Source organism: Drosophila teissieri, chromosome 2L (genome assembly GCF_016746235.2).
Source record: "Drosophila teissieri strain GT53w chromosome 2L, Prin_Dtei_1.1, whole genome shotgun sequence".
In the NCBI taxonomy this organism is placed as follows: domain Eukaryota; kingdom Metazoa; phylum Arthropoda; class Insecta; order Diptera; family Drosophilidae; genus Drosophila; species Drosophila teissieri.
The window spans coordinates 19,884,119-19,911,326 of NC_053029.1; the positions used below are offsets into that span (position 1 = coordinate 19,884,119).

General features: G+C 43.6%; 9 protein-coding genes across 9 annotated transcripts; 6 read left to right on the plus strand and 3 right to left on the minus strand.

Moving 5' to 3' along the window:
- The first annotated feature begins 4,069 nt into the window (after positions 1 to 4,069).
- Positions 4,070 to 5,821, plus strand: LOC122625726 (venom serine protease). Its single transcript, XM_043805813.1, has 5 exons — positions 4,070 to 4,354; positions 4,424 to 4,748; positions 4,996 to 5,094; positions 5,180 to 5,345; positions 5,403 to 5,821. Exons 1-5 carry the CDS (start codon positions 4,115 to 4,117, stop codon positions 5,788 to 5,790), a joined length of 1,218 nt encoding a protein of 405 aa, XP_043661748.1. The 5' UTR covers positions 4,070 to 4,114; the 3' UTR covers positions 5,791 to 5,821.
- Positions 5,822 to 6,195: 374 nt separating this feature from the next.
- On the plus strand, positions 6,196 to 7,660 carry LOC122625800 (venom serine protease). Its single transcript, XM_043805867.1, has 4 exons — positions 6,196 to 6,426; positions 6,505 to 6,937; positions 7,010 to 7,178; positions 7,237 to 7,660. The coding sequence occupies exons 1-4, from the start codon at positions 6,208 to 6,210 to the stop codon at positions 7,610 to 7,612; spliced, it is 1,197 nt and encodes a 398-aa protein (XP_043661802.1). The 5' UTR covers positions 6,196 to 6,207; the 3' UTR covers positions 7,613 to 7,660.
- A 1,688-nt stretch (positions 7,661 to 9,348) lies between these two features.
- On the plus strand, positions 9,349 to 10,433 carry LOC122626379. Its single transcript, XM_043806622.1, has one exon. It carries the CDS (start codon positions 9,550 to 9,552, stop codon positions 10,246 to 10,248), a length of 699 nt encoding a protein of 232 aa, XP_043662557.1. The 5' UTR covers positions 9,349 to 9,549; the 3' UTR covers positions 10,249 to 10,433.
- A 279-nt stretch (positions 10,434 to 10,712) lies between these two features.
- On the plus strand, positions 10,713 to 11,328 carry LOC122626380. The gene has a single exon (XM_043806624.1). It carries the CDS (start codon positions 10,717 to 10,719, stop codon positions 11,122 to 11,124), a length of 408 nt encoding a protein of 135 aa, XP_043662559.1. The 5' UTR covers positions 10,713 to 10,716; the 3' UTR covers positions 11,125 to 11,328.
- Positions 11,329 to 12,649: 1,321 nt separating this feature from the next.
- LOC122626354 lies at positions 12,650 to 13,475 on the plus strand. The gene has a single exon (XM_043806585.1). It carries the CDS (start codon positions 12,887 to 12,889, stop codon positions 13,220 to 13,222), a length of 336 nt encoding a protein of 111 aa, XP_043662520.1. The 5' UTR covers positions 12,650 to 12,886; the 3' UTR covers positions 13,223 to 13,475.
- Positions 13,476 to 14,151: 676 nt separating this feature from the next.
- Positions 14,152 to 14,645, minus strand: LOC122626563. Its single transcript, XM_043806872.1, has one exon. It carries the CDS (start codon positions 14,535 to 14,537, stop codon positions 14,157 to 14,159), a length of 381 nt encoding a protein of 126 aa, XP_043662807.1. The 5' UTR covers positions 14,538 to 14,645; the 3' UTR covers positions 14,152 to 14,156.
- Positions 14,646 to 14,861: 216 nt separating this feature from the next.
- Positions 14,862 to 15,355, minus strand: LOC122626564. Its single transcript, XM_043806873.1, has one exon. The coding sequence runs from the start codon at positions 15,251 to 15,253 to the stop codon at positions 14,984 to 14,986; it is 270 nt and encodes an 89-aa protein (XP_043662808.1). The 5' UTR covers positions 15,254 to 15,355; the 3' UTR covers positions 14,862 to 14,983.
- A 2,761-nt stretch (positions 15,356 to 18,116) lies between these two features.
- LOC122626249 (transmembrane protease serine 9) lies at positions 18,117 to 20,827 on the minus strand. The gene is made up of 3 exons (XM_043806441.1): positions 20,606 to 20,827; positions 19,518 to 20,232; positions 18,117 to 18,781 (listed from the first exon to the last, which is right to left on the minus strand). The coding sequence occupies exons 1-3, from the start codon at positions 20,825 to 20,827 to the stop codon at positions 18,117 to 18,119; spliced, it is 1,602 nt and encodes a 533-aa protein (XP_043662376.1).
- Positions 20,828 to 25,522: 4,695 nt separating this feature from the next.
- Positions 25,523 to 25,657, plus strand: LOC122626608. The gene has a single exon (XM_043806926.1). It carries the CDS (start codon positions 25,523 to 25,525, stop codon positions 25,655 to 25,657), a length of 135 nt encoding a protein of 44 aa, XP_043662861.1.
- The last annotated feature ends 1,551 nt before the right edge of the window (positions 25,658 to 27,208 follow it).

Here is a 27,208-nt window from a genome sequence, read left to right on the forward strand (position 1 = left end):
GGCATTGCCTGCCTGTCGTTCTCGTTTCCCCCTCGCATTCATTCATCAAACATTTACAAACATGGACCATTCAATTAAAATTTGTTGACCATATTAACTAAAACGTCAATCGACAGAAACCCGTTTGCCAGCCAACCAAAGCGAGTATGTGCTGCCCGCTGCTCCCCACCGCCTCCGGCATTTTCCACCGCCCCCCGCCTCGTGAAAACTCAACGAAGCAAAGAGCGCCGAGCGCGGTGCCAAAGAGAGCGCTCGACACGTGGCATTTAAGGGAAAAATAAAAACTGTGCCGCGAGAGGGAGAGTAAAGTGTGGCGAACAGAGAGAGTGGAAAATGCAAGAGCTCGGTGAGCATTTTTCTTTTCCCCAACTGTTTTCTTTCTGTTGCTTTTGCCACCCAATTCGTAAACAAATTCTGCCATTGGCCGAGCCAGTTGCTGGGGGAAAACGCTCTTTCCCTCTATGTATCTGCATCGCAGTGTCTGTGTGTAGTTTTTGCCTCACGTTTTCCTCTTATTAACGCGTTTTTGTGATTGGGTTTGGGTGCTGCGGTGGTGTGTGTCATGTGTATGGCGGTATGTGCGAGTGTGTAGGTGCGGAAAACGGAAAATTGCCTATGCGCCAGCCCCAAACTATGCGAAATGAGTGTAATGAGCGAATGCTAGAGTGAGAGGCGGCGAGCGCAGTTCAGTTCGCCAGCTTGCGTCCCATTCGCACATTACACATACGCCGCGTTATCTATGTATGAAATATCATTTTTCCCTCTGCCTTAGTTTATCCCCACTCCCCCCCACCATACCGCGACGCCTGATTTTTTCCTTGGCTCTAACTGCGTTGCCGTTGGCCGTTGGCCGAATCCGAGGCTGAGGCTGAGGCCGAGGCTGGAAAACACAGCAAAAAATCGAGGCTCTGTTAATGTTTTTTGCGTGTTTATGTTAATCGGCGACGCTGGCAGCGACAGCGAGCGTTGCTTAGACGCATGCCAAACAAACCCACCCACCGAAGCAAAAAACACGCCCAAAAACCCCCTCTATGTACATGGGCATATGTACTTGCTGGCAGTGCGTTTTGTTTTTTTATGCAGTTACTGGGCACACCAGTTTTGTGTTTTTGTTTGCCTGCGGATTGCTTGCTCTTTTCCTATGGCCATTTTTTATCTGACGTGGAAATGGAAAACTGTACTGGCCAGAGGGAGATGGGAGATAGTTGGTGGTTGGTGGCGGTAGCGGTGGCGGTGTCGGCAAGAAAGCCAGGCCCGTTTTTTAATTGCAATTTTTCATTAATTAAAATTTGCTTAGTTTGCATTTGAAAAGAGTTGGGCCCTGCAAAAAAGCGGAAATTTGTATGGATTTATTGTGATTGAAGGTGCAGCAAATTGAATATGTGTATGTTTTCCGTTCCGTCTATATGCGTTTTAACTGAATTTCAGAGAGTGTAACTGGGAGCTAAGGTGGATGGAAAATGCCTGATGGATGCGCCGATTCTGCCGGATTACGGTTTCGGAAACTGCAATTACTATTTATCGATTGCATACCTCTTATTCGGACGTCATCGGCAACGATTTTGATTAGAAACTTGTAGATTGGCACCTAAGATCCTAATACCTAGGAACCAAATTTGCAATTTCTTTGTAAATATATAAATGTATTTAGAAAAGACTTAAGAACTAATAATGTAATGGAATGGAACAGAGTGGAATGTTGGAGTGGATAACAAGAATAAAATTTGTATTTACTTTTTGGGAAAAGGTTTTTTAATAAATTAAATATAATTTGGACACAGTTTAATGTTCATAGTTTTTATACTTACTATAAAAAAGAAAAACACCTTATTTGGTTTCAGCATAATAATCAACAAAATCGTTCATCTGTTTGTATGTATATGCATGAAGTTGACGGCTCAAAGATCCAATAAAAATAAAGAGAGAGTATTCAGTAATCAGCGGTCAAAACATGTAGATTTAGCAAAAACATATCATAAAATTCAAATTAGAATTGCTGAATTGCCGTTCTTTAGTTTCCTTCTATTAAATATTGACCCACACTACTAGATTTTCCAATCAACTCCCATTTCGGCATTTCCAATATGGTATTTGCCACACTCCGCATTTGTATTCACCTCCCACCCCCCCTTGCAATTCCAATAACCCACTAATTTGCGTGTGTTCGGGGCCTTTTCATGCCCGGTTCCTGTTACCAGCTAACGGCAATTAATGATATGGCCACAGAGTCACAGCCACATCAAATGACAAGCCCTGGGAAAATGCACTCCAACTAACGGAAAAAGAGACATAGACGGAGGGCTATGGGTGGGGTATTTGGCCAAGTTCCAGACCCAAAGACCCAAAGAGATCCCATCCCCATCCCCAGTGGAGCCCACTCGGCAGCCAACCAATGCATGAAAACGCATTTTCCCCAACGAAAAGTCAAAAAGTGCGTAGCGCAGCCCACCCACCAATACCCACGCGCAGTCACACACACACTGACACACTGGCGATGTGAAAGAGGGAATGCGATTGGTGGAAAGCCAAAAGGAGCACAAAAAACTCTAACACATAAACTGGCTGCGGATGGGGATGGGGATGGAGAAGGGTGTTGGGTGTTGGGTGGTGGGTGGTGAGGCGACCGCAACAATACAAAAGTCAAATTAGTGGAAAATGCAAATGCACGGCAAAAAAAGAGTCCACAACAAAAAACGCACAGAAAAGTGCGCAAAAAATGTGTGACACTAGAAAATATAGACATTGGATGACTATGTGCAGGGCACGGAAATTAGAGGGGGCTGGGATGGGCGTGGAGCTCCAAATGTGTTGGGAGCGTTGGAAAAAAGTTCATTTTGTTTCCATATTATAATTACACAGCTCGGGGCATCCTGTGACAAAACTGCTGCATGCATTTAGGCGTTTTTTATGTGATGGGCATGGTACCGATGGGTATTTTTGCATAAAGTCAATTTTTGATGGACAGATTGCTTGATTTTCATCGACATTTAGCTCCACCTTGTCAGCCATTACGGCTATGTTCGTTTTGCCGATTTTCCCAATTGATTTTGAGCGCAAGTTTAATTTTTGCCCATTGCTTCCCATTGTGTTTTCAGCATTTAAAACTTTTTCATTACTAAAAGTTTCCGTCTGCTACTTTGACACAGCTTTACAAATATTCATAAGCGTAAACATAATTAAATATCAACATATGTTTTCCACACCTCCACACTCTACGTGCAATTGATTTCTTAGTTATTTGTTTTGAACCAAAATATACATTTAAGTATACATATAATCAATTGTTACGCAGTGTTTGCTTTAAGCCAATTAACAAACGTTTTGCAAGAGAGCTGCCAATTTTTGTGTGAAACATCAGTTCCTAGAGTTTTGTCTATTAAGTGGTTAAGATATAAATCAAAATAAGGCCAATTGTTAAGATAGTTGTACTCAAAAATAAATTGTATAATTAACATATATGCTTCGCAATTAAAGCAACGTGTTTGCCGTTATAAAATTAAATAAGTAATAATTCATTTATTTTATGTTGTAGATAAAATGGTTCCTGCTCTGCTATCTTAAAATGGTAAATAGTAGCTAGAGTAAAAGGTAAATTCACTTTTAATCTGTTCAAACAGATCTTCGAACGTTGACTCGTGTTTTGTTTTCGCGGTTATTTTTTGTGTTTTGAGAGCTCATTATTCAGAAAACGTTTATTTGCTCACGGCTTTGGCTTATCAGGCTAACCAGGCTAACAGCTGTTGGATAACCCTAGGCTATCTGGGCCGAAAGGGGTAACGTGACATACGAGAATATAATTTTCCTTAGTTTAGTTGGCAAATGCAGGGGGGCTATCAACCAAATGGAAAATGCCAAGGCACAATTGGCCAAGTTCAAAGACGAAGTGGTATGCATTTGACAAGGCCGTTGGAGTGTTATATGTACCTGTTTGCACAACTGCAGACTGAGGGCGAAATCGCTTTCAACCAGGGCGTATACGGTACGGCTAATTCGTGTGTACTATCACCGCTGGAACGCGGCCTTTTATTTATTTAATTAGCTCTACCTTTGGCGCTTTGCCCGACTCTAGTAGTGGGTGGCATTATCGCAACAGCCCAGTTGAGTGCTAGCTTCGATGCCGAAAGGTTTGGCCAAAATGCTAAGTCGCCTTCTAATCTCGCTGCTGCTAACAGCGCCTGCTGTTTTGGCCTACTTCGAGGGCTGTGATAACACCTATACCCTGGGACCGGGAACCACCTACGTTGAGTCGCCCTACTACCCCGGCAATTATCCTGGCGGCACTTCCTGTCGCTACAAGTTCACCGCGCCCCTGGACTACTACATACAAGTGCAATGTACCCTAGGAATTCCATCGGTAGGGAACTCGCCCTCATACATGGTTTTCCAAATGGAAAACACCTAACCCATGTTTTCCCGCCCCCAGAGCAATGGTCAGTGCACCACGGATAACTTTTGGCTCGACACGGAGGGCGATCTTCTGATGCGCGGCGCCGAAAACTTCTGTGGCTCCGGATCCCTTTCACGGGAGTCTCTGTTCACGGAGCTGGTTTTCGCCTACATTTCCACCGGCACGAAGGGGGGAAGCTTTAAGTGCACCTTGACCACGGTCAAACAAAACTGCAATTGCGGCTGGTCGGCCACTACGCGGATTGCCAATGGCGAACAGGCGGCGGCCAACGAGTTTCCCAGCATGGTGGCCCTCAAGGACGTGACCAAGAATCAGGCTTCCTTCTGCGGCGGAACCATAGGTGCGTTAATAGAGAATACAAGTGAAAGGTACAAAGTCGACATACTCGTATATAAGTGAAATAACCATTCGCATACACGAAAGCTTAACTTACCAAACTTTCGAGTTATAGAATGCAATAAATTAGTAATAGCACGGTAATAGAAGTAGTTATATATAATAGTTCAACTGTAATTAAAAGGTTAAACTTATTAAGCTTGATTGATAACAACTTTTTCAGTTGACATATTTTAAATGTACTATTTCAGTGGCCCATCGCTATATCCTAACTGCTGCCCATTGCATTTATCAAGTTAGCAGGGCAACGAATATTGTGGCTATTGTGGGAATAAATGATCTGAAAAATCGTAAGTTCCCAGAATTGATAAAACAAAGAATATGATAAGTTAATCCCCTGTCACTAATACAAAACTTTCGCATTCCGCTACTAAGCTTCCAGTTCCAGGTACTACCAGCAATATGGTATTCAGCAGATGATACCACATGAGCAATACGTGAGCGACCCCAACGTGAACAATGATATCGCAGTTTTGATAACCGCCAGCAATATTCAGTGGTCCCGTGGCGTAGGCCCCGCTTGTCTGCCTCCCGCAGGAACGTAAGTTTCCCCTTAAATATCGGGGTTGTATTGAAAATATTTCGGTTTCCCGTGTAGGACCACGCCATTCACTTACGATCCCGTCGACGTAATTGGCTATGGCACAATCTTCTTTGCCGGACCCACGTCCACAAGTCTGCAGAAGATCAACCTGATGGTGGTCAGCAATCAGGACTGCCAGTCGGAGTACACAGATGTGGCCACGATATACACTGGGCAAATGTGCACCTATGATTACTCGGGCACCGGTCGCGACTCCTGCCAGTTCGACTCCGGTGGCCCAGTTATCCTGCGAAAGTCCAGGCAGTTCTTGGTCGGAATCATCAGCTACGGAAAGAGCTGTGCTGAATCGCAGTACCCGATGGGGGTCAATACCAGGATAACGTCCTACATAAGCTGGATACGCCAACAAATTGCGAATTCCAATTGTGTTGTCAGCTTGTAACGTAAATAAATGCACCGGATATTGAAAATGACTTAAGACGGATTTTTACTTCATATAAATTTATAAATATAAATATAAATTATAATATAAATTATAATATAAATTTAAAAAATGATTAAATATGGAAAATACGCTGGAATTAATAATTGTGATATCAAAGATTTAATTGCAATGCCAATATTTGTATTGCGGGCTGTCATTTTGTATGCATATACTGTACTGTATCTGCTTGCACTCAAAAACAATGTCAATAGTGATATTTTCTTACCTTGACCCCAAAATCCAATTTGACGTTCTTGAATATTTTCTCGGCTTTAATAACCAAAAACATATATTTATCCCTATCAATTGGAATGGTCCTATATAAGCTGCCGCGAATCTTCATTAAGTTTACAGTTGCAACAGCTCGCATCCATCATGTACGAACCAAAGATTGCGGCACTACTTTCGTTACTATTTATCAGTTTGTCCTGCGCCCAACTACAGTGCACTAGGTTCTATGATTTGATCCCAAACCGAACGATTAATATAACCAGCTTTAATTACCCCGGTGCTATACCAAGTGGTAGCAACTGTCGGTTTCGCTTGAAAGCGCCCAGTAATCACGTCATCTATTTGAGCTGTCGATTTGAGTTGGTAAGTACTGTTTTAGGATATCCACTATAATTAAAATATTACTTTAATACCAACCGTTATTCTTATACTTATACTTAGTTTCCTGACACCTGTGGCTCGGAGTTTCTGTTCATCTCCCGCGACGGCGACATGCAGTTCCGCGATGGCGAACGGTACTGTCGCATGGGCCAGGTCAATCGGATGTCCAACTTCCAAAGCATGGCCTTCGCCTACTATTCCAGCAGTCCGCAGACCCAGCAGCGATCCAGACTCAATTGCCAGGCAGTGGCCCGTCCGGCGCCCTGCGATTGCGGCTGGTCCTTGCCAAATCGCATAGCCAACGGAGTGGAGGCGGGGAAGCACGAGTTTCCCTCAATGGTGGGCCTCAGAGATCTGGCCTCCAACCTGCCCATCTTCTGCGGCGGCAGCATAGTCAGCGACCGGTACATCATGACCGCTGCCCACTGCACCGCTCGCCAACCAGTGGCCAGTCGTCTATTGGCGCTGGTCGGGGAGCATGACTTGAGCACCGGTGAGCAATTTACATAGTTTACTATGTCTGGAATTTGTATAGGATAAATACTAAAATCGTCATTTCTTTCAGGTAGCGAATCAATCTATGCGGCGCAGTACCGCATCCAAAATATCATCAACCATCCTGGCTACATGGAAACAGCATCGGGCAATATAAACGACATAGCCTTGCTCCAGACGGCGACGCCCATTGAATGGTCTCGAGGAGTGGCGCCCATATGCCTCCCCATTCGACAGGCGTACGTGTAGCTCCCATATCTACAGTCATGGAATCTTAAAAGAAACGCTTTCTTACAGGGAGAGCAGCTTCAACTACCAGAACGTGGACATAATGGGTTGGGGAACCCTGGGATTCGCTGCCTCCAAGTCGAACACCCTGCAAAAGGCCACCCTGCTGACCATGGACAATGCCGTCTGCCGCAGTCGCTTCAACTCCAGCATAGCTCCCAGCCACCTCTGCACCTACGATGCTGGCGGCAGGGGCCAGGACTCGTGCCAGTACGACTCCGGCGGCCCGGTGATTCTGCGTCAGCGGGAGCGGATGTTCCAGCTGGGCGTGATCAGTTTCGGCCGGGCCTGTGGCCAGCCCTTTGGCATCGGTGTCAACACTCGGGTCACTTCGCACCTCAACTGGTTGTGGCGCTATGTAGGCGGATCTGTGTGTGTGCGTTAAGGATATGCTTCGGATGCATGACCAACTTTGTGCACAGAGGGAAACAATATTGACCATATAATTAATTTTTCCATATATTGTTGATAGCATGAATTTTATACATTTTATATGGTCAAATTAAAAAGAGTCATTTTGTAAAATCATACATAACAACAGTCGATTTCCTCGACTTTAAACTTTCCATGGGCGTTTTCTTTTTGAAATCCCTAGAAATTGGCAAAAGAAAAAGTTAAATACAAGAAAAGGGAAAGAAATAGGAAAAAGTTAGGAAGAAATAGGAAAAATAAATATCTTATGCTTGACAGTTTTGGGAGGTTATTGGGCGTTCCAAAGCGGGCAGAAGAACGGACAGACGAACGCACAGACGGACGGACGGACGGGCAACCAGGCGGACGCCAATAAACCGCCCAAAACTTACACGCCCACACATAACAAATGTGTTGATATTTGTTCATGTTTTATTAGGCCTTGTAAATTTCTATCATATACGCCAAAACGCCACGCTTTGTAGATTTTTTTTCATATCATTATTTTTCTTGTCAATTTTTATCAATATGGCAAGAAGAATGTTGAACTTTCTTGTTCGCACTGCCCCTAGCTGAGTAACGGGTATCTGATAGTCGAGGAACTATAACTTGTTTCCTGTGTTGTTTTCTGTGTTTATATTACTTTACTTATGTAAATATTTCATGTCGAAATACGAAACTAATTAAATTTGTTAATACAACTTTGGTGAATTCTAGTATGTTGCTTTCCTTGGATTAATTTTTTTAACTGTGTATACTGTTTATTGGCCATGAACAACAGCTAATGCTGCATTTTTTCCCGTGCACACGCACATTTTAGACATATACATATTTGCTCAGAATCGTTCCTTGGCCGACCTCCTTGCACTTTCTTCAGGCATTTGTCAGCGTTGTCTTGAGTTTGGCAAAGTGTTGACAAAGGCCTTAATTTGCATTTAAATTAAAAAGCAGTGACATGTTTCTGCCTACATTTAAACAACGAACAAGCTCGGCAGCCCCGCACTTACCAATCATACCCCGCTGGCCATCAAGAACCGCCAGGCGTAGTTCTTTGTGTGCGATAAAGTTTTATCACATACCCTATCTGGATATGGCTGGCACTATTAGTTCAGAGTATTATTTCAAGTATGCAATTAGAGCTATACAATCGATTTGGACAAGTGAAAGATCTGGTGCTAGTATATCAGAAGACATTTTAATTTGAAATTAGTTGGGTTATAAGATTAGTTTTTCCGAGCTCGAAATTAAGATGAGCAAGAGCGGGAAAGTGTACAGAGTTTCCACAGTCTTCCTGTTTATTTCGGTATTTATTGTAAAATTGCTCTGCTCATAATTGTTGTTGTAATTGTGGACTAACTCAATTTCATGTCTCGCTGTTGTTCTTGCTTCCATTTGGAAATTGCGTTAAATTCGTCCCAGGACTTATCGGGCCACCAAAGGACCTCGCACCACTGCAGCCGATGCAAAATTAATAAATGTTCATGTGACAAAGGCAAATTGTGTTCTTGGTGTATGATTTTCATTTTGGCTTTGTTGTTTAATTTGCCCGAAAGACTCAAGTCGCAATCAAATTGAATTCCTTGTGGCTGTAAATAAATTATGGTATTTTCCTTAGCAACACACATATTCTTTTTGTGCTGTCTATTCAGTGAGAAATCGAAAACTAAATTGGCCGAGCACAGTAAACATTTGTATTAGTGTCAGTGTTTTACGAATACTTCAACACACGACTCGTTGTGTATTTCATTTTAGAAATAGTTTTCCCCTAAAGACAACCAAAATTTGCTTTCCCGAGCGCCTTGCTTTTATCAATTTAAAATTTTAGTGCATCCAATTTCGGCCGAGGAATCTGAGTCTTTACACAAATTAGCCGTTTTATCAGAGCATTTAGGGGAACCAGACATAACAGATATGCCATTCTTCGTGAAGAACCTGCCATCCATTCGCCACCTGGCCAAGCGAAGTTTAACTGAGGGGCGACGCTCACTGACCACCATATCGGGCCTGGAGAAAGGTCCAAACAGCGCAGTCCAAAACTCAAATTCCTGGCACAAGGACTGGCCCATGAGGGAGGAGTCTTTTGCGGCAGCCCAGCTTCTCCGCCAGCGGCAGCAGAACCGCCGGTGGAGCAACAACTACTCCGGCCTGGACTCCGCCATGTTCCGACCCATCGCCAAACCGGATGAGATCGTGCCGCGCCGCAACAATGTGGTGGCCGCCCAAAACGCGGCCCGGAGGCGGAACTACAAGGCGGCCATGCAGGTGCCCCAGTACGACGACATGCAGAGGCAGGAGGAGGTGCAGCGACTGGGCGGCGAACCAGAAGCCAAGGCCGAGGAGCCCGACTACGAGTCGGATCTGGAGGTTCGATCAGTACGGGAGACGGTTTTCGGACCGCCAGAGGACAACTCGGAAGAGGAGATGGACCGCGCCCGTGCTGAGCACGAGCTTCTCCAACGCGTGGCCGTCGCCTCCAAGCAGACGGAACGTTTGCCGAATAGCGCCTCCATTTCCCGGAAGGTCATCTCGCCGTACAACTCCTACCGCAGCCATCGCACCCGCTGGGCGGAGTTCCGGCACTGCATGATCTTCGGTCGTACGAGCTATTGAGCCACCAGGGACTCGTCAACAGAAAGCTTATCCTTATCCGTTGATGTCTCTCTTTGCGGGAGTGTGAAATTCACGTTTCCCCTTGTATGTGGGGGCTCGCGTTCTTCAAGAACAAATACAAAATTCGGTCTTCAAAATTAATTGATATGGTACACTCGTATATTATTAAATATTATGTGCTTTCACTTGTTCGTCGAAAGTCATGTAGCAGGCTAGAGGCAGCGTTTCTAAAAGTTCCTATAAAGTATATATGTATATTTCTGATGAGGCTTACTACCGGAGTCCAGATGGTCATGCCCATGGCTGTGAAAGTTAGTGAGCAAAGTAAGAGAAAGTAGTTTAATTATATAAACCTTATAATGCTCTAAGAAATCGTAAAAGACTCACAAAATTAAAACAAATTGGCTTCAAATAAAAATCACTTAACTGGCAGCAATCATGGATTTTAAATGTTTGGAGAAGCTAATAATGAATCTCAGTAGTCTTTCCGGCGTACATCCCAGAAACTTGGGATTACAAAAATATCCAAATTTATCATACTTTAGAGCCATGATCAAGATCCTCAGGACCCTGTCGGGCAAAGGTCTTCACCTCACCAGGAGACTTCATACGCGACTGCAGGTCTGCCAGGAAGCCAACGTCTATGTCCATCCGGAGCTGCGTCGCACCATTCCCCTCGTTTACTTCAGCAAAGGGGAACTGCCTAAGCTGAATCAAGGAGTCCCAGCCAACGGGCAGTGCGAAATATCTTCCTTGGAGAGGAGTCGAAGATGCACGGAGGCTTTTCGCCAGTTTTGCAGTAGACAGCAGCAATGCTTTTCTAGCACATACCAGTGGGCAGAGTTCCGGCGAAAGATGATCTACGGCAGTTACTAGCGTGCAGCCACCCACCAAAGACTAAATCCAGTGAAAAACTTTTAAATAACCATTAGCTCTAGCATTGTGGCTTAAAAAGGGTTTTGTTCTGATCTGATTCGCCTGCGAAGTCATAACAAGATGGTTTTTAAGCCGCAATGCCTGGGTCATTGCTAATGGCAAAGTTGAGCTCAAGCAATTAAATAGGATGACATAGGAAACAAAAAGAAATGTATTGCGTAATTTTCTTTTATTTATAACAGTCTTGGACACAATACTGAGACTCCTGCAGAGCTGTTCATTATTATCCCAAGTATCCTTAACCCTTTTTCCTACTTAGCACGCGAGTTGGGTCTCAAAAACTAGCGACATACTTTGATACTTTGGCATACCTGCGCATCCTTCTGATCGGAGAAAATCCGAGTACAAGCCGAGTACAAGGACTGGGTGGAAAAGTGGCAAAGGAAAGAATGGAGAGAGGCACCAAGTGCACTCAAGTAATATGCTTCATAATTTTTATTGTCAAGCCCTTTTCTTTTGGCTCGGGTGGCACTGGCGGGCACTCGACAACAAAAGCTCAAAAGCGCTTGGGAAAAATGCGAAATAAAAAATGACTATGAAAAGCAAAGGCACAAAATGAAGTGCACCGGGGGGTGGGGCTGGTGCTGGTGCTGGTGCTGGTGATGCTGCCGATGCTGCCGATGCTGACGATGCTGCCGATGCTGGTGGCAGAGACAAGAGTGCAACAAAGCAGAGCGGGCAGCATAAATTTTATAATATAGAAAAAATCAATGGGCCACGGGGGCACAAAAAATGCAGAGAAGAAAGGATTACAGTCCGGGACTGGACTGCCGAGGGTCCAGCCACTTTTCATTCAAAGCACTGTCCTACTAGACGGCACTCGAAAAAAAGTGTTGCAACCAAGAACTAATTAACGAACTATGGTCACTGGAGAAGATTATTTTCCACTAATTTACTTTAATTCAAGCCAGTTACGTCTTTCCCCAGCACTTAGTATTTTGTGTTCCCCTTCGTAGATATTACTATAATTATTTTTTCCGTGTTCCCCATTCGAATCTCGAATCCTGCTCCTCACTTCAAAGCTGCACAATTAACTTGGCCCGCAAATGCTGTGATTTCGCCACTCGCTCCCATTGTTGGCAGTTAATTTTGATGGATTTGCATTGCCTTGTTGCAAATTTGCATTTCACTGCACTTGGCCGCGTAATTAGGCACACAACTCTTCCACGGCTTTGATGTGCCTTCCTGGGAATTCGGCTAAGTAAGGACGAGTGCCGAGGGCTTTAATTGTTTAATTATGTTTTGTGCTTTGGTCTCGAGTAGGTGCAATGCGATAATTGCTCAAAAGGGAACTTAAAAGGGGACTCAAATAATGTAACATTATCATATTTAGCCATGTCTGTTTAGTTACCCAAAGGAAATGAAATGTATGATAGGTACATTTAGCTGTCAACCGAACAATTTACTAAACATGTTTTTAGTAAAATTAAGTGTGAGGAGTATCTTTAACCCAGTCACCCTAGACTGAGCTTTTAGAATCACATCATTTCGTTTTACTTTTCTACGTTCCCTCGTTTGACAGACAAACAAATACAATAGACAAGTCATAAATTTATATTCCTTCCTTTCGGCCAATCCTTCAAGCCATATAATCGCTACACTACAGTACGACTGCCATCCAAATATAGGCTTACCAATACCCTCAGAATCCGGACCACCAAATTACAGACAAATCCGACTAGTTTCATCCCCTTTGATCCAAATGCTGCCAACCAATAGAAACCTATCGGCCCTACCCGCCTATGTCCGACTGGCGGCCCAACTAGCCACGTCCCGGATGAGTGGAAGATTCGCCTACTCGACACGCCGAAACCAGGGCGTTGGGGATCTGAAAAAGATCGACGAGCACCTGTGCCGCCAGCGGGATGAGCCCAATCCGGAGTACCACCATGCTCCGCGATGCTTTGTGAAGAACTTCCACAAGTACCAGGAGCAGGCACAGGATCGCGGAGAGGTGCAGACAACCCGCTTCCGCAATCCACGATACCGCTGGGCGGACTTCCGGCGACGAATGGTGTATGGCACCTACGATATCTAGACGGTTTCTCCTGATGCTCCCTGCCATCAATTTTCATCCGGACTTGTCTTGTACGACAACCAATCATGCCCAACCAATCGATCCATAACGAAGTATCCAAAACCCACATGCATACTGTAAAATTGTAAGAATTTTGTGGCCAGAAAAACGGATCCAGCTCGGTCGTCCGTTCAAATTTCAATATAATTCAGCACAGAATGCCATACATGCAGTGTCCTCTTTACAATAAAGTTGTAACACCGGCTTTATGATATTTGTTTATTGTTATTACTCGTTCCATTTGGTTTCAGTTGTCACTTAATTTACAAAGTATAGTTTAGTTTTATTCTGCGGAAATACACGTCTGATCGAGTCGAGATTCTGGCGGCGAACCTAGCGAGGAGTTGTCACATTTCAGGCTGTGTTTTAACTCTGTCACTCGACCAACATTACCGAATCCCACATACATCCGTTACCTATCAACTTTATTGTTCACTTCATTATTACTTATTGGGGCTACACCCGATTATGTCGTTTGGACATCTAGAAAAGTCTTTTCGAGACTGAAGGCTCTTTAGTGTACTTAATTAAATCAACTGCAAGCATGCAGATCGCTAGATTTATCTCTAATCTGTGAGCCAAGACCCATTTTATAGATCACATATTAGCAACGGAAGCCTACTTTACCGTCCATAAACCCCTCGATATATCCAAAGAAATTGAAGTCGAACTCAAATTAAATGTGTACACAGGTCAATGGCGTAAGTAGATGACGTAGCTACGTTTCTTCTTGCTTTGAAGAAGCAAGAACTTGGCTTTTAACGATTCAACTTTTTCCTCCCTTTCATTTACTGCCCGTGGAAAACCGTGCAGCCCTTTCAAAAATATCAAGCTTTATTCGATAAAATTAAAAAGAAACATTTATTATAAAATACTTAAAACATTCTCTTCCCTCTCACGGCTTCGAACCCGAGTCCAAAGCTAGCGGATTGGACTCCATCGTGTCCGCAAATCGTTCCGAGTCCGAAAACTGACGATGCGGCATCCGCAGGATATTGATGAAGAGGGTGCGGTGCGGCTGGAAACTTAGCTCGTCCGTAACTCGCGTGATATCCTTCCCGTAGTCGGCGTCCATGTGGCGCAGGTTCAGGAAGCTCTTGACCAGTAGGAAGGGCGGCCTCTTCAGATCGGTCGTTGAACTCTTGCGCTCCTGAAGCTTCACGGGCACTGGTCTGCGATGGAAGGGGAGCCTGTGCTCCGACATTCGGCGCCTCTGCTGTAGCCGCGTATTGCCCTCGAATATCGGGAATCCGATAAGAACCCGACCTGGGAACATTTTGCGACAGGGGGATGCGTTACCGGTGCTCACTGAAATACTTCTAAAATTTAGGTTAGCCAACGTAAGTAAAATAAGCTTTTCATAGTTCTCATTTTAGAAATGGATCCAACGAGCCTACTGTATGCGGTACTGAATGGCTTTGTAACGCTAAATAAAATTTGTAATTGTTTTTTTTCACCACCAGCGAGAGGTTAATATTTAATATTAATTTAGTTTCAGACCCATGCATGCACATCTCCTACATAAAACTTATAAATAAGTCTGTATATAGTAATAAATGGACCATCATAGTTAAGAATCCAAAATATTCTCGTTAACAAATAATCTTTCAACAAGGCCAAGACCTCAATATATTTTTACAACAGTATTTTTTCCAAAAACTTTTAATTTCATGACTGTAAAGGCGATTACCAGGCTATCAATGGTGAAGTCCAGAAGGTTTATCATCTTTTTGCGTTTTTCCAGCTTGACATAAAAAAGTCTCTAAGATCACGAGGAGCACCCTGCATATAAACAGAATCCAGATGATGGAGGGCCAGGAAGCTCTTCACCAGTATGCGGGGTGGTCGGGATGACTGCGCTGGGATCTTCATCCTCGTGTCGGGAACCACCGGAAAGGGGCGCCTCGTCCTCCTCTGATGCAAACTCCTGCTCCTGCTCCGGGAAAGTTCCATAAGTGATAGAGCCCCGAGAGCTCGACCTAAAGACATCATGGCTGAGGTTTCGGGGCTTAAAAAATAGGTTTACTGATATTTCCAATTTGATCGAAGCCAAAAAATAAACTAGGGTTTCTGATTTCATTAAAAATGCCTACTTCTGGTCGTAATAATTTTATACAAACTGCTCCGAACGTATTATTTCTATGGCCTAACATACATAGGCATGGATTCTGTAAATAGAGTCGAAATCCACCTCTAGTTGGTATTGGAAAAAATGCAATGAGGAAACTTGGTAGGGCTAATACCTTTTAATTTCGATTTTGAATCTAGAATTAAAATGGTTTCACATACTCGATTTTTGTGATGTAAATGGATTTAATTGGCCCAGTCGTGTGTGCAGGCGCTACGTGCCGAAAAAATTGCTGTGTACTAATTTCTGACCACAAACCGAATTTACTTGTGAGGGCTAGCGAAACAGTTTCGCAGCTGTTCCGAAAAGCATATTCTTTGTGCATATGTTCTAGAACATAAAGTGCAGATTCGATTTAATTGGCATTACGCTTATGTGCCCATATTTAATATGCAGAGCCGCTCCTTTAATTGTAAACATGAACTATCAAATAGAAATAGTTTGCTGGAACTGTGCGGACCTGTATGTGGCTCGGCCATTTTGTATTTTCATCGCTGGGGCTTTTGAGCGACGACGATTTGGCGGCTTTTGTGCAACGCGTGGTTTTATGTAACAGACCCCAATCCCTAGTCCGCGAAAATCCCTCTCCCTCTCCCACTCGCACTCGCACTCGCCCGCAAAACGTCAATTGCATGAGCCGGCACGTCGATATTTTTGCCAATTTTTTAGCCGGCCTCTCGCAAATTGCTTTTTGAGCTTGTTAGAGTTTTTTGGCCCTCATCCTGCCGCACAGATACAGATGTACACCCACAAAGTCACACACCCGCACCAGCACACACCCACACCAGCACACACGCTAATGAATAGTCAAAGTCCAGGCGATTGCAGCAGTAGATGCAGCAAAACGAGAACTAAACGCAATGTTTAGGCTGCATTACGACTGCAACAGGAGCCAGCAGGTCCTGCAGGTCCTGCAGGAGCAGCCAGGATCCCGGACAGCCGCCATTTTGTAATCAAATGCAGCACAAAAGTATGCAAAGGAAATTGCCAGAAAAAAAGCACGAAGTAAAACGCGCTGTGCGCATTGGCTTTCTTCGTACAGTGGACAATCGCAGGATGCTTCAAGCGGGAATTCCGTGTTAGCTTGGGACTGAACAACAATCTGCAGTTAGTAATAAAATGTTCCTTATTAATTTTTGGGTTTCAATAAACTAACCCTTGCCACAAAACTAACCCTTCCGTGATACCCAGTTCTTCTTGAGTACTTTTGAATTCTGCATGGTTTCTTTTCACTACGCTTGTGGGATACCCAACGTTATTTTTCATTCAAAAAGATGCTAACTAGCTCTTTTGCTTTCCGATGAGCTGAGCAAGTATTGCTCTGCTTCCGGATTAATCAAAGTTATTACATTTCTACTGTAGCATTGCTCTCTAAACCCAATCCCTTGGCAGCCCTTTAGCGACGGCTGCTGCTAGTGGCTGCTGCTTTTCAATTAGTGCCACCAGAGTACGGGAGTACCCCCATCCCCACCACGCCCCGAACACAACCCCACCACGCACCACCGCCCATTTCTATGCGGAGCCGCCAATCCCTGGCAGCACTTGATGCCACCGACTGCAGTTGACGTGGGTTTGCTCTGTTCTGGCCGCGTTTTACGTAAATTGAACAACAGGCTTGCAAGGCACCGGGCACCCGAAACTGCAAAACTGCAAAACAAACACACAAACTGCAAAAATACACTGCAACAGCTCGGAAATGCAGGCGAGCTTAGCCAGACAGACGTACACAAAACGCGCCGAGGGTGGAGCATTGAAAAAGTGCAACGCCGCCACTGCTGGGTTAGACAAAAAACAGGTCCTCCAGAAAAACGAATAAAAAGACGCTGGCGCTGGCGCTGCCGCCAGACGAGTTCCGTACTGCCTTTAAGCCTAAAAGCGAGCTCCATCTGTTATGCGAAACGTTTAATTATTTATCTGAAAGGAAGATCCCGGCTGTCTGTGAAAATAAAGCAGTTGGTTGAATGGAGTTTTATTGACATGCCCCCATCCGGGTGACTGGGAGGTTATAGGTTGCAGGCAATCGCCGTCCCCCAGGTTAATTAGTTGACATTTGCGCTTAATTGCAACGCCTCGGGCGGAGGACATAGAGCTCCAGCCAGGCGTTCCATTCGCATGCATGACAGCCGAGTGGAGCCATGACATCCATCCACCTGCTGGAGCTGATACATGCGTATTGATGCCAAACGCGTTCAGGCGGAGCGGCAAACTTGACACCCACTTAAAAGTGTTAAGTGGTTCAGCACTCTGAATCTGGGGATGGGTACTGATTCTATAACATACTCAAAATGGCAGGGAAAATTACAGAACTGATGACACTTCTACTTACTGTCTGCTGGAACTTGGGACCACTCTTTTAAAATCATTTGATATTAGTATTGTCAAGAAAATTACGGTAAAATTGTACACCTATTGTAATTATTCCAAAAATATTGCACAGACAAATTCAAACATTAAGGAAAGTATTTAGACGATTTACCAAGAGTTATTACATAAATCTTGGAGTAAAAACATAACTAAATAATTGATGTGTTACATTTAAATTACACTATGAATTATCGAAATCTGTGAAATTCAAACGGTTCACGGTGCTAGAAGCTCCATTCATTCATCCATTCACCTCATCGTACAATATGTTTTTCTTTACAAGCCCCTGATTACCCATTAATCAACATTTTTGTTTTTTGCCTTATATATATATATACACATAAATCAAAGTAGTTGCTGGTCCTATGTTCTGCCAGGACAATAGGCCACCTCGGGGCTCTTGATCCGGATCCACTTGATGAAGGAGGCGACGCGAGTGTTGACCGACGGCTGCTGGGCGGCGCAAGCCTGGCCAAAACTGACGATGCCCACGGCCACCAGGCGTCCGTTGATCCGCTCGTAAAGAGCTCCTCCCGAGTCATACTGACAGGTGTCCCGCCCGGGCGTGTATGTGCAGAAAGTGTGCGGCGGTACTCCGCCGGCGGAGCTCAATGCCTGCCTGCAGCGCTTGCCATCGATCACATCCAAGGTGGCCTTGAGCAGGCGATGAGTCTGTGGACCGCCGTAGGAAGTGGTTCCCCACCCGGCGGCCACCACCTGGTGTCCCGTCAGCGGCAGTTTCCGGCCATCCTCCACCGGTTGCAGTGGCAGGCAGGCGGGACCCACATGATGGCTCCACACGATCGGCGTTCGCGTCTTCAGCATAGCGATATCGTTCCTCGGCTGTCCACTTGCCTGGCTAAAGTCCTCGTGCAGGATAAGGGCGTCAAGGTCGTAGCGCCGGGTGGCGAACGTCTCAAAGGAGCTGGCCAAGTCGTGCTCACCCACCACCACCCGCAACTTGGCAGCACTGTTCGTCTCCGGACCCTGGAAACAGTGGGCGGCCGACAGCAAGTAATGGTGATGAACTGTAACAAAAATTACCAAAGTTTTTTAGGTTAAGTTAAGAAAGTCCCTTTTACACATCAGAAATATTATTAAATGTTAATGGTTTTTAAAATACATTTCCAGTAACCAAGTTAGGTGCGGTAATTTTAAAAGCACAGTTGCATCCAATAACTCTACCTATAATATTACATAACTGCATACCCTTGCAGATACTATCATACTTTTAATCAAAGGTGTGCATCGCACTGAAAGACCTTGAAGTATGTATTTTGAGGTTTATAAGTTACGGATGGTAAGATAATATAAGACTTTGTTTAATTTGTATAAATTTAGAAAAGTACCACGAATCGGGAGATTAAAGCTCAAAGGATCTGCTGAATTTGAGTAATGTCTATGGTTCTCTTGAGTTGGGCGTTTATCCCATTATAAATCTTCCCTTCAGGAACAAAAGTTTGCCAATCTGTCGACTATACAGCTCTCATAGGGACAGTCTCCTGTGTCGCCTTGTAAAATCTGTTAGGAACTTAAAACTACGGCCAGCTAAAGCTAGCTATCGTATCTTTTAGAAGAATGAGAGTAGTTATACGTCTGCTTCAACTTTCATTTTCATGTCATTAAAATAACTTTCGACTTCTGAAGCTATGTTATTCTTCTAAGCGAACTTATTCAATTTTATATATACCCATTTTTTTAGTAGGGATTTGATTTCCATATTCTTTTAAAACGCACCTTCCCAATTTTTACTCGTATACTTACTGGTCGCAGCGCCGCAAAAGACCTTTCCGTGTGCTTTGGTCAAGACACCGGCCATTGGCGGAAACTCGTGCAGGACGGCCTCCTCGTTGGTGGGACTAGCAATCCGGGGAATGCGGCTCCAGCCGCAACTGCACGTGGGCTGAAAAGCCTCCACGAGGCAGGAGAAGCGTCCACCTCCGTGGGCAGGCGATGGGGCAGTTGGGTAGCTGGAAACAATCCTGGCACGTTTTGCGGAAGTCTTTGAACTGCTGTGAATTGGCAACTTGTCAAGGTAAATAGTAGTGCTGGACCTTCTGGGCTCCTCGGCGTCGTAGAGCAAAGAGGCCACATAGGCCAGGGCATCGCTGACGCCCACATCCTGCAACACGTGCAGCACCTCGTCACTGAGGTCCTCGTCGGCTTCTTCTTCTTCTTCTACTTCTTGTTCCTCTTGCAGCTCCTCATCCCCCTCCGCGTCCTGGTCCTCTATGGAAACAGCTTGTGGTGCCTCGGTGGTTGGGCTCATAGTTGTTACCGCGGAGAGTTTATCCTTCAACTTGACGGCTGAGGGCGGCTCCGAATGTCCACTGGATATGTACGAAATCACCGCACGATTGAGAAAACTTTTGCGCTCGAATTTTCCGCTGCCGCAAAAGTATTCGGAACTGGTTAACACCTCGTCGCCCTCGGAATTGAAGTGAAACACCTCCGTGCGGCATTTCAAGTCCGTGGAAAGCTTCAGAGATAAGGATGTAACATGGCAGTGATTAAAAATGGGCTATAGCGATGTCGCTCTACCTATGTATTATTCAAATTATAAAATATAAATGTATGTCTTTCGATTGATTCACTCAGTAATTATTAATTGTTTTCATCCATGAAAATATTTTATCCAATGGGAACTATTATTTGTTTATTACTTTAATTGCGAACTTCACAGTTACTTAAATCTTTTGGATATGCATTCTTTACCGAAATATTACGAATATGTAAAAATAATTTACCAGAGCGGAGTAACACAAGTTAAAGTATTGAAAGTTAAGGGTTCCATTTGAACATTTATAACAAGCTTCTAGCATCACTGTTTTATTTGCACTTCATTTCCTTACCGTTCGTAGTTGGAGCTCGCATTTGAACTGGAGCACGTGATCCTTGGGAGCCTCCACGGCGTAACGACAGGAAGTGCCCACAGGATACAGAGCAGGGTAATAGGGCGAGTTGATGAGAAGTTTCTGGTCCGATTGCAACTTCACCTGGTGGTTGCACTGCTCGAAGATGGCATTCGTTGAGGAAACTTTCAGAAGAGGGAGAAACAGCAGCCAAGACCACATGATCGCGATCGCGACGAAGTCTAAAGCGGCACTGAGGCGGCTCCACAGACGACAGCCTCTTAAGAATAGTGGAGCTAACACCCAAGTCATCACGCGATCTGCCTACATATCCATGCGGGTCTCTGGTCTCTGGTCTCTCAGCACCTCTTTGGCACCCACGCCTCGTTCCTGCCTCAAATACCAATTAATTAGGGTCTCGAAGAAATCCCAAATTGTTACCGCCGAAAAGAAAAGACAGCAGCAGGCACACGCGCGTCTTTGGCGGCTAATTGAAAGAAAGTGCAAGTGTGTCAATCAAAAACCGGTTTTCGGAATTCGGAATTCGGAACACTTTGGAATCTGTAGGTGGAAGTGACCATACATAGAACTTCAAGTTGGCCATTAGTTGGGGTAGGTCACAGCTGAAGCGGTGTCTTGTGTAATTCATGTTTTGCTTTGGATTTCACATATTGGAATTATACATACATTAATGAAATATGGTAGAATGGTATGTTGAGTAGACAAAATGTTGAATTTTACAAAATTATCCTTCAATTTATTTATATTTTGATTCAACTCCGCCAGTATCATCTCAAATATATTTATATACTTAATTCAGTTTATCCACCAATCAATTTCCCTATATTTTCGCTCTTACGTTAATTGCTTAATTTTCAATTTCCCATTGTGTCACGTGCAATCCTCTCATACAGTCATTAGTTCCAATTCCCCAAGATCCCTTTAAAGTCGACCATTTCGCACCCGTCGTTCCGCCCGCCTCCCCCACCAGAAATCATTTTTTAGAGCACTTTCAGAGCTGCTTAATTGGATGTGCTCCATATGAGCAAAAAGAGGAGAGCACACAAACTACAAGACCAGGAGGAGCGAAAAAATGGAGCCGGCAAAACCAAGCCGGCAAGTTTGTCGCCCATTTTGTAAAATAAATATCAAAAAAAAAAAGAGGAATCCTTGGGATGGTCGGATGGACGGATGGCGCCGTGTCTGTCAGAGGCGCAGAGACAAACGCTTAATGCTAATATTATTTTCTTGCTTAACAAGTGATGAGCTACACGCGGGGCACATCGCTGCTTGGCTGGCGGGCCAGGATTTTCCCGGCAGTTCCGCGGATTTTCCGACCCCACTGCTCGCCGCCTGCCTGCCAGCCTGTGACTTATTTGCACAAGCCATAAAAAATTTAACTTTATTTCGCCATTTTTAATTTCCTACTCCGCGGATCGCTACGTGGCGCAGCGCATTCGGCGTAAACAGTCAACGTTGGACAATAACTACAAAACCGGACTCGGACCACCAGAACTGGGTCCTAGACGTCCAATCTCCACCCAGAAGTCCGCGGAACAATGCTGGTAAAAAAGCTGATGCCGTTTTCTATTTCCTTTTTCCAGTTTTGGACGGCGGAGCGTGTGGGGAAAACAAACAGCAAATAATTCAAAGTGGATACAACTAAAGCAAAGTCAAAGCTAATATACGAAAATGTAATAAAAATTAAAAAGAAATAAAAACGAATTAAAATGAGTTTCGAAGGAGCAGCGAAGTCCTTCTGGCACTATAAAAAATATACAACAGGGGGATCGAGGACCCCGAGGTGTGGGCTCCATGGGGGTCTTCGCAAAAGCGACAGTTGTAGGACTTCTTTTTGCGCAGTGGGATGATGACACATGCGAGTGGAGGTCTCTGCACCCTTGAAAGGGTCATCCAACGGGAGGAGGGATAAAAAAAAATATGTGACCATTTGAAGTATGCAATTTATAGGAGCGTATACTAAGTCCACTTTAATTACGTAAAATGCCAGAACAAAGGCGAAAATGTTGTACTAACTTTATTTTATTTTTGCATTAAACACATGCAGTCAAAACATTGTCTTGAATGCTTAAATTATAAAAGAAAGCATCTCATTGTAGAAATTAATCGTCCCAATACTTAGATTATATAATATCATTCTATGATTTCTATCTATACATTAATAAAAAGACGAATTTTTGACATCGTCTCTTCTGCACTTCTATTTATGAAATAAATTGTTTAAAAAATTTCCAAAGAAAGGTTTTAACTTAAAATATTCAAAAATCTAATTATTCATAAATATGTATATGTGTCTTATATTATGATTGGTTTATTGTTAGTAAGCGCAGAATTAAAACTTCATGAGACAAGATTTGCACTGCTCTAATTAAATGCCAACAATTATATGAAAGCTTAATTTTTAATAATTAATTTTAATTATTTGTATTTATATACATTTTTTTCATTTTAGAGAAGTACAGCGCTTTCTATTGAACAGTTTCAGTACTACTATCACTAGCTTAAAAGACGGCGTAAAGGTGGCGCCCTTGTGCCATGTATATAACGAAACTACTATGGCTGATAGAGGGCGCTAGAAAAACTGTAAAAATTCCGTAAAATTAATTGACAGATATTGTACATATTGTAGTCTATTATAGTCTATAGACAATATAGAACAAGCTGAAATGTTACATTTAAAACAATTGTGCATATCACCTACTATGATGTACTTAGGATAGAATTTTCTAATAAATTTATATTCCATTTGTGTACGTTTTCAATAAAATTTGTTGCTTACGTATTATTATATCATCATATTATCATATTATTATATAATCATATATTTAGCATCAATACTAATAAGCATCTGATTAAACACGTAGACTAACTCGTGTTAATAATACTTTTTATATGCATAATTAGATTGGATGTCAATATTACTATATTCCAGTCTTGGTTAATAGGAATTCCTTTTCCGTTAAGTTAAAATGCCTTATGTACAGTATGTATAGAACCAGCACATAAATATCCTTCACTCCCTTAATCATTACCTGGCATCCGTGCCACTTCCTCTTCCCAGGCGTCCTGCTTGACCAGCACAATTAATTAACAATAGATTGTTTTGGCCACAGGGTTCCAAGTGACCCACAGGAAGTGCCTGGCAAGCATAAAAGGAGCCAAAAGGACGAGCAACCATCATTCCGGAAGGAAGAAATGAAGCCAAGCGCAACAGTTGCGTGAAGTGCGGGCACTTCAAATCAATAAAAGGAACTGCACATCACAATGGAAATTAAATGGAAGAGGAAAGGTCAGTCAATTGAACGTCCTGTGGAGAGAGATGTGAGCAAGTGCATGTAGTCCTGGCTGCGTGGGGTCCTTTCCCACAGGTGTGTGACTGCGATTTTCCAGAGTTTCCACTGACCACTGATCCTTTGATCAGGCCCGCTCGGTGCAAATCTAATTAACGCTCCCCAAGAACAAGGATCGATCTTCGGGGCCAAGGATTTGTTTGCTTGCATTGCCATTCGATGCGCCAATGTGAGCCCGGACAAAGGATTCCCATGCCCGAAGGACTACCTGCGCGTCCTTGAAACGCACTCCATAAGTGTGCGCGTATCAAATTACCATTTCATTTTATTTCATTAGTTCGTCTTGTTCTTCGTTTTTTCATTATCGCTTTTCTCGGACTACTTAGCCTAATTGCTGGTACTGAAATGCAAATGAAATCCGAACCAGTACAGGCGTTCTCCGATATATGGGACGGCGAACATGCTCCATTCCCTGGCCCATGGATTCCGCACGATAGCTGACCGACCACCCACTCCAGATATCGCATCCCATCCATCGCCTTAATCCTGACTGATCTCTGGGCTAAATACCTGTTAACCTGTTTTCGAGCACAAACAAGCAAATGTTTCTCCCAGGCGAACAAAGGAACCCTCTGCCTTGCCACAACAAACGAGATTTTCTCAGCACCTCCTTTGGCCGAAGATCTTATCGATGGTGCGAGGGTGGGCCCTCATCAAATTGGTTCCCGTTCCCACAGCCGTGGCCCATATTTTGCAATTTAGATTTCTATTCATTGTCTGGCCGGAGAATATCCTTTCTGCGTGCTGGTTGCCCCTATGCGCTCCTTTCCTTCCGCTCACCGGAAGGAAGTGCACAAAATTTGTGTGAAATGTCTCAAAACGTCGACCTGGGGCGGGCACAGGAAATTAGCAGACAGTCGAAACATTTGGCTGTGAAGAGAAATAAAATTAGAATTTATGCGTTGTTAAAGTGGCAAAAGAAGTAAATATAAACTAAGATCTCCCACCTACCGTACTCAACATAGTAGTTAACCCATTGGCTAACTACATTTAGGCATCTAGTTCTACATTTAAGTAAGTGGTTAGGTAATTTAATATACTTTTTAATTATTCGATTTTTTCAATTAAATGGCAACAAGAAACATTGCGTGCATACACTAAATAAGTCATTTTATTTCAGTGTTCCTTATAAAGTGATGCAAGCTTAATATAAAGTATCATAAAGTATCCACAATTTTTTAGCTTTGCATTTACTTTTTTAATTCAAAAATTGCAATAAAAAGCATTTGAATCTGTGTCTAAAATAAAATATAGCACCAATGTCTGGTACAAGAAGTATTCCTTGGGAACTTCCAAAGAGTTCCCTAACTCTTCCCGATCTCCCATCCTAGCACCTCAGACAAGACTCAGCGTATTCATCAAATTCACACCAAACAAAGGGAGCTGAGCGAATTCCCACCGCACAACACAGCACACACTCGCACTCAAAGACTTTCCCAAGCCAGACACCTACAAATTCCCATAGCAAACAAATTTGACTTTTGCATACCTGTGCAGCAGGGCCAGGATCTGAACCTGTTACCACTACGGACGAGCCCCTCCTTGAATGCATTCGATTCTCACGGCCAGCAACGGTAACACTCCAACGCACACACAAAAGGACATCCAACCCTGTGAAACAGGTTGCCATGGGACCGAGAATGGGAACCGAATGGGAACCAGAATGAGAACGGCACGATGACAAGTCCTGAAGTAGGCGCTTCGTTTTCGTTTCGTTTCGTTTTTATTGATTCAGCTCGTTGATCATAATAAACGATTAGTGTAGCACCGGAGGATCCTTGCTGATCCTTTAGATTTTGCGCTGAGAAATTCCTCAATTTTTTATTGTTCTGTTATCCTTTTTGTGTGGACGATATGGGGATGAAGCAGGGGCTGGGAATTTTAGTTAGTAGGTTCGCCCTCGGATTTTCGGGCGAGATTTACAATTATCAACAGTTTATTTTTTCCCAAATATTTTTATAAAAAATGTACTCAGCTTATCGGTAGATTATTTATGATTGCTTCTGTCACTCAAATGAATTACATACATATATCGTGAAAACACAGCAAGCCTTTTTCCAAGAATTTTCGATTATATATGGAAGAAGTGTTAGACAAGCTTACATAACATTGCCGCATAACCAGACAAAGCCTGGCAGGAATGCAGCGTTTTCTAAGCAAATGTAAAGACACTTTTAATGCCAAACAGAGGAGGATTTCTCGGAAGGATCCCTGGAATTTGAACTGACTCTCCTAACCGTTGACAAACGCTTTTTACGCAAATCTAGCTGCATTTTTTACGCAAAACTAAAAAATGCAGGGAGAATCGCGAAAAGGTTCCTTCGTTTCCTGGAAGCTTGGCTCAGCCCTTCCACCCGCCGGATGTCCCGATGTACAAGCCACTAATCGTCGTGCTAATGGCTTGAGGATGCAGAAGGATATCCTTCCATTACCCTGCCACCCGCCGTCTTTATTGTGACCAAAACAAATAATCACCCATTGGTCATATTGTTCAATGCTCAAACGGTCTTTACGAGCGGCCCATAAAGTTATCCTTTCCTGCATCCTTTTGAGACGCAGTCCTTCCTCGCAAGCAGTTCTGCCGTCAACTTTGCGCATCGCATCCTTTCGAGCCTTACTCGGAACTCCCTCGCTGGAAATTCGCCAAATCATAAACTGCAGCCTTGAGTCGAGGACACTGCATCGCACATTATACACATGCGTAGTGGGAATGGGAGTGCCATATAAAGCCATTAGCGCTCCCATCAAGGTCGCTGATTTATTTACATTGACTTGGCCGACAATTTGGGCCTAAGTGCCCAGAGACATTAATAAGGAACCCGAAAACTAGAACAGCCCAAGGTCTGTCTGGATAAGTAGACTGTAATTTTATCGAACCTCACCGTGTTGATAAAAAACTTGTATGTTTTCAGACTTACTAAAATGTCCCCGATTGTTTTCAAGAATGCTAAATTGCAAAAATTGATCAATCTTTTCTTGCACCAAGTTAAGTGTAAGGCCAGAGTTGAAATAAAAATCTATAAATCTATACATTTTATTAAATGAAAATCAATTCGAACGAAGCATATAAAATATTTAAATATTTAATTGGTCACGGGTGATTTGCCACAAACCCATGGGAGATCCCTTTTATTGCGCAATCTTCCTCTCACTCAATACGAGTTTATGCCACAGTAAGTGGGGATTTTTGCTGCCTGCTGCTTTAGAAGGAATCCAAAATTTACGACATTTA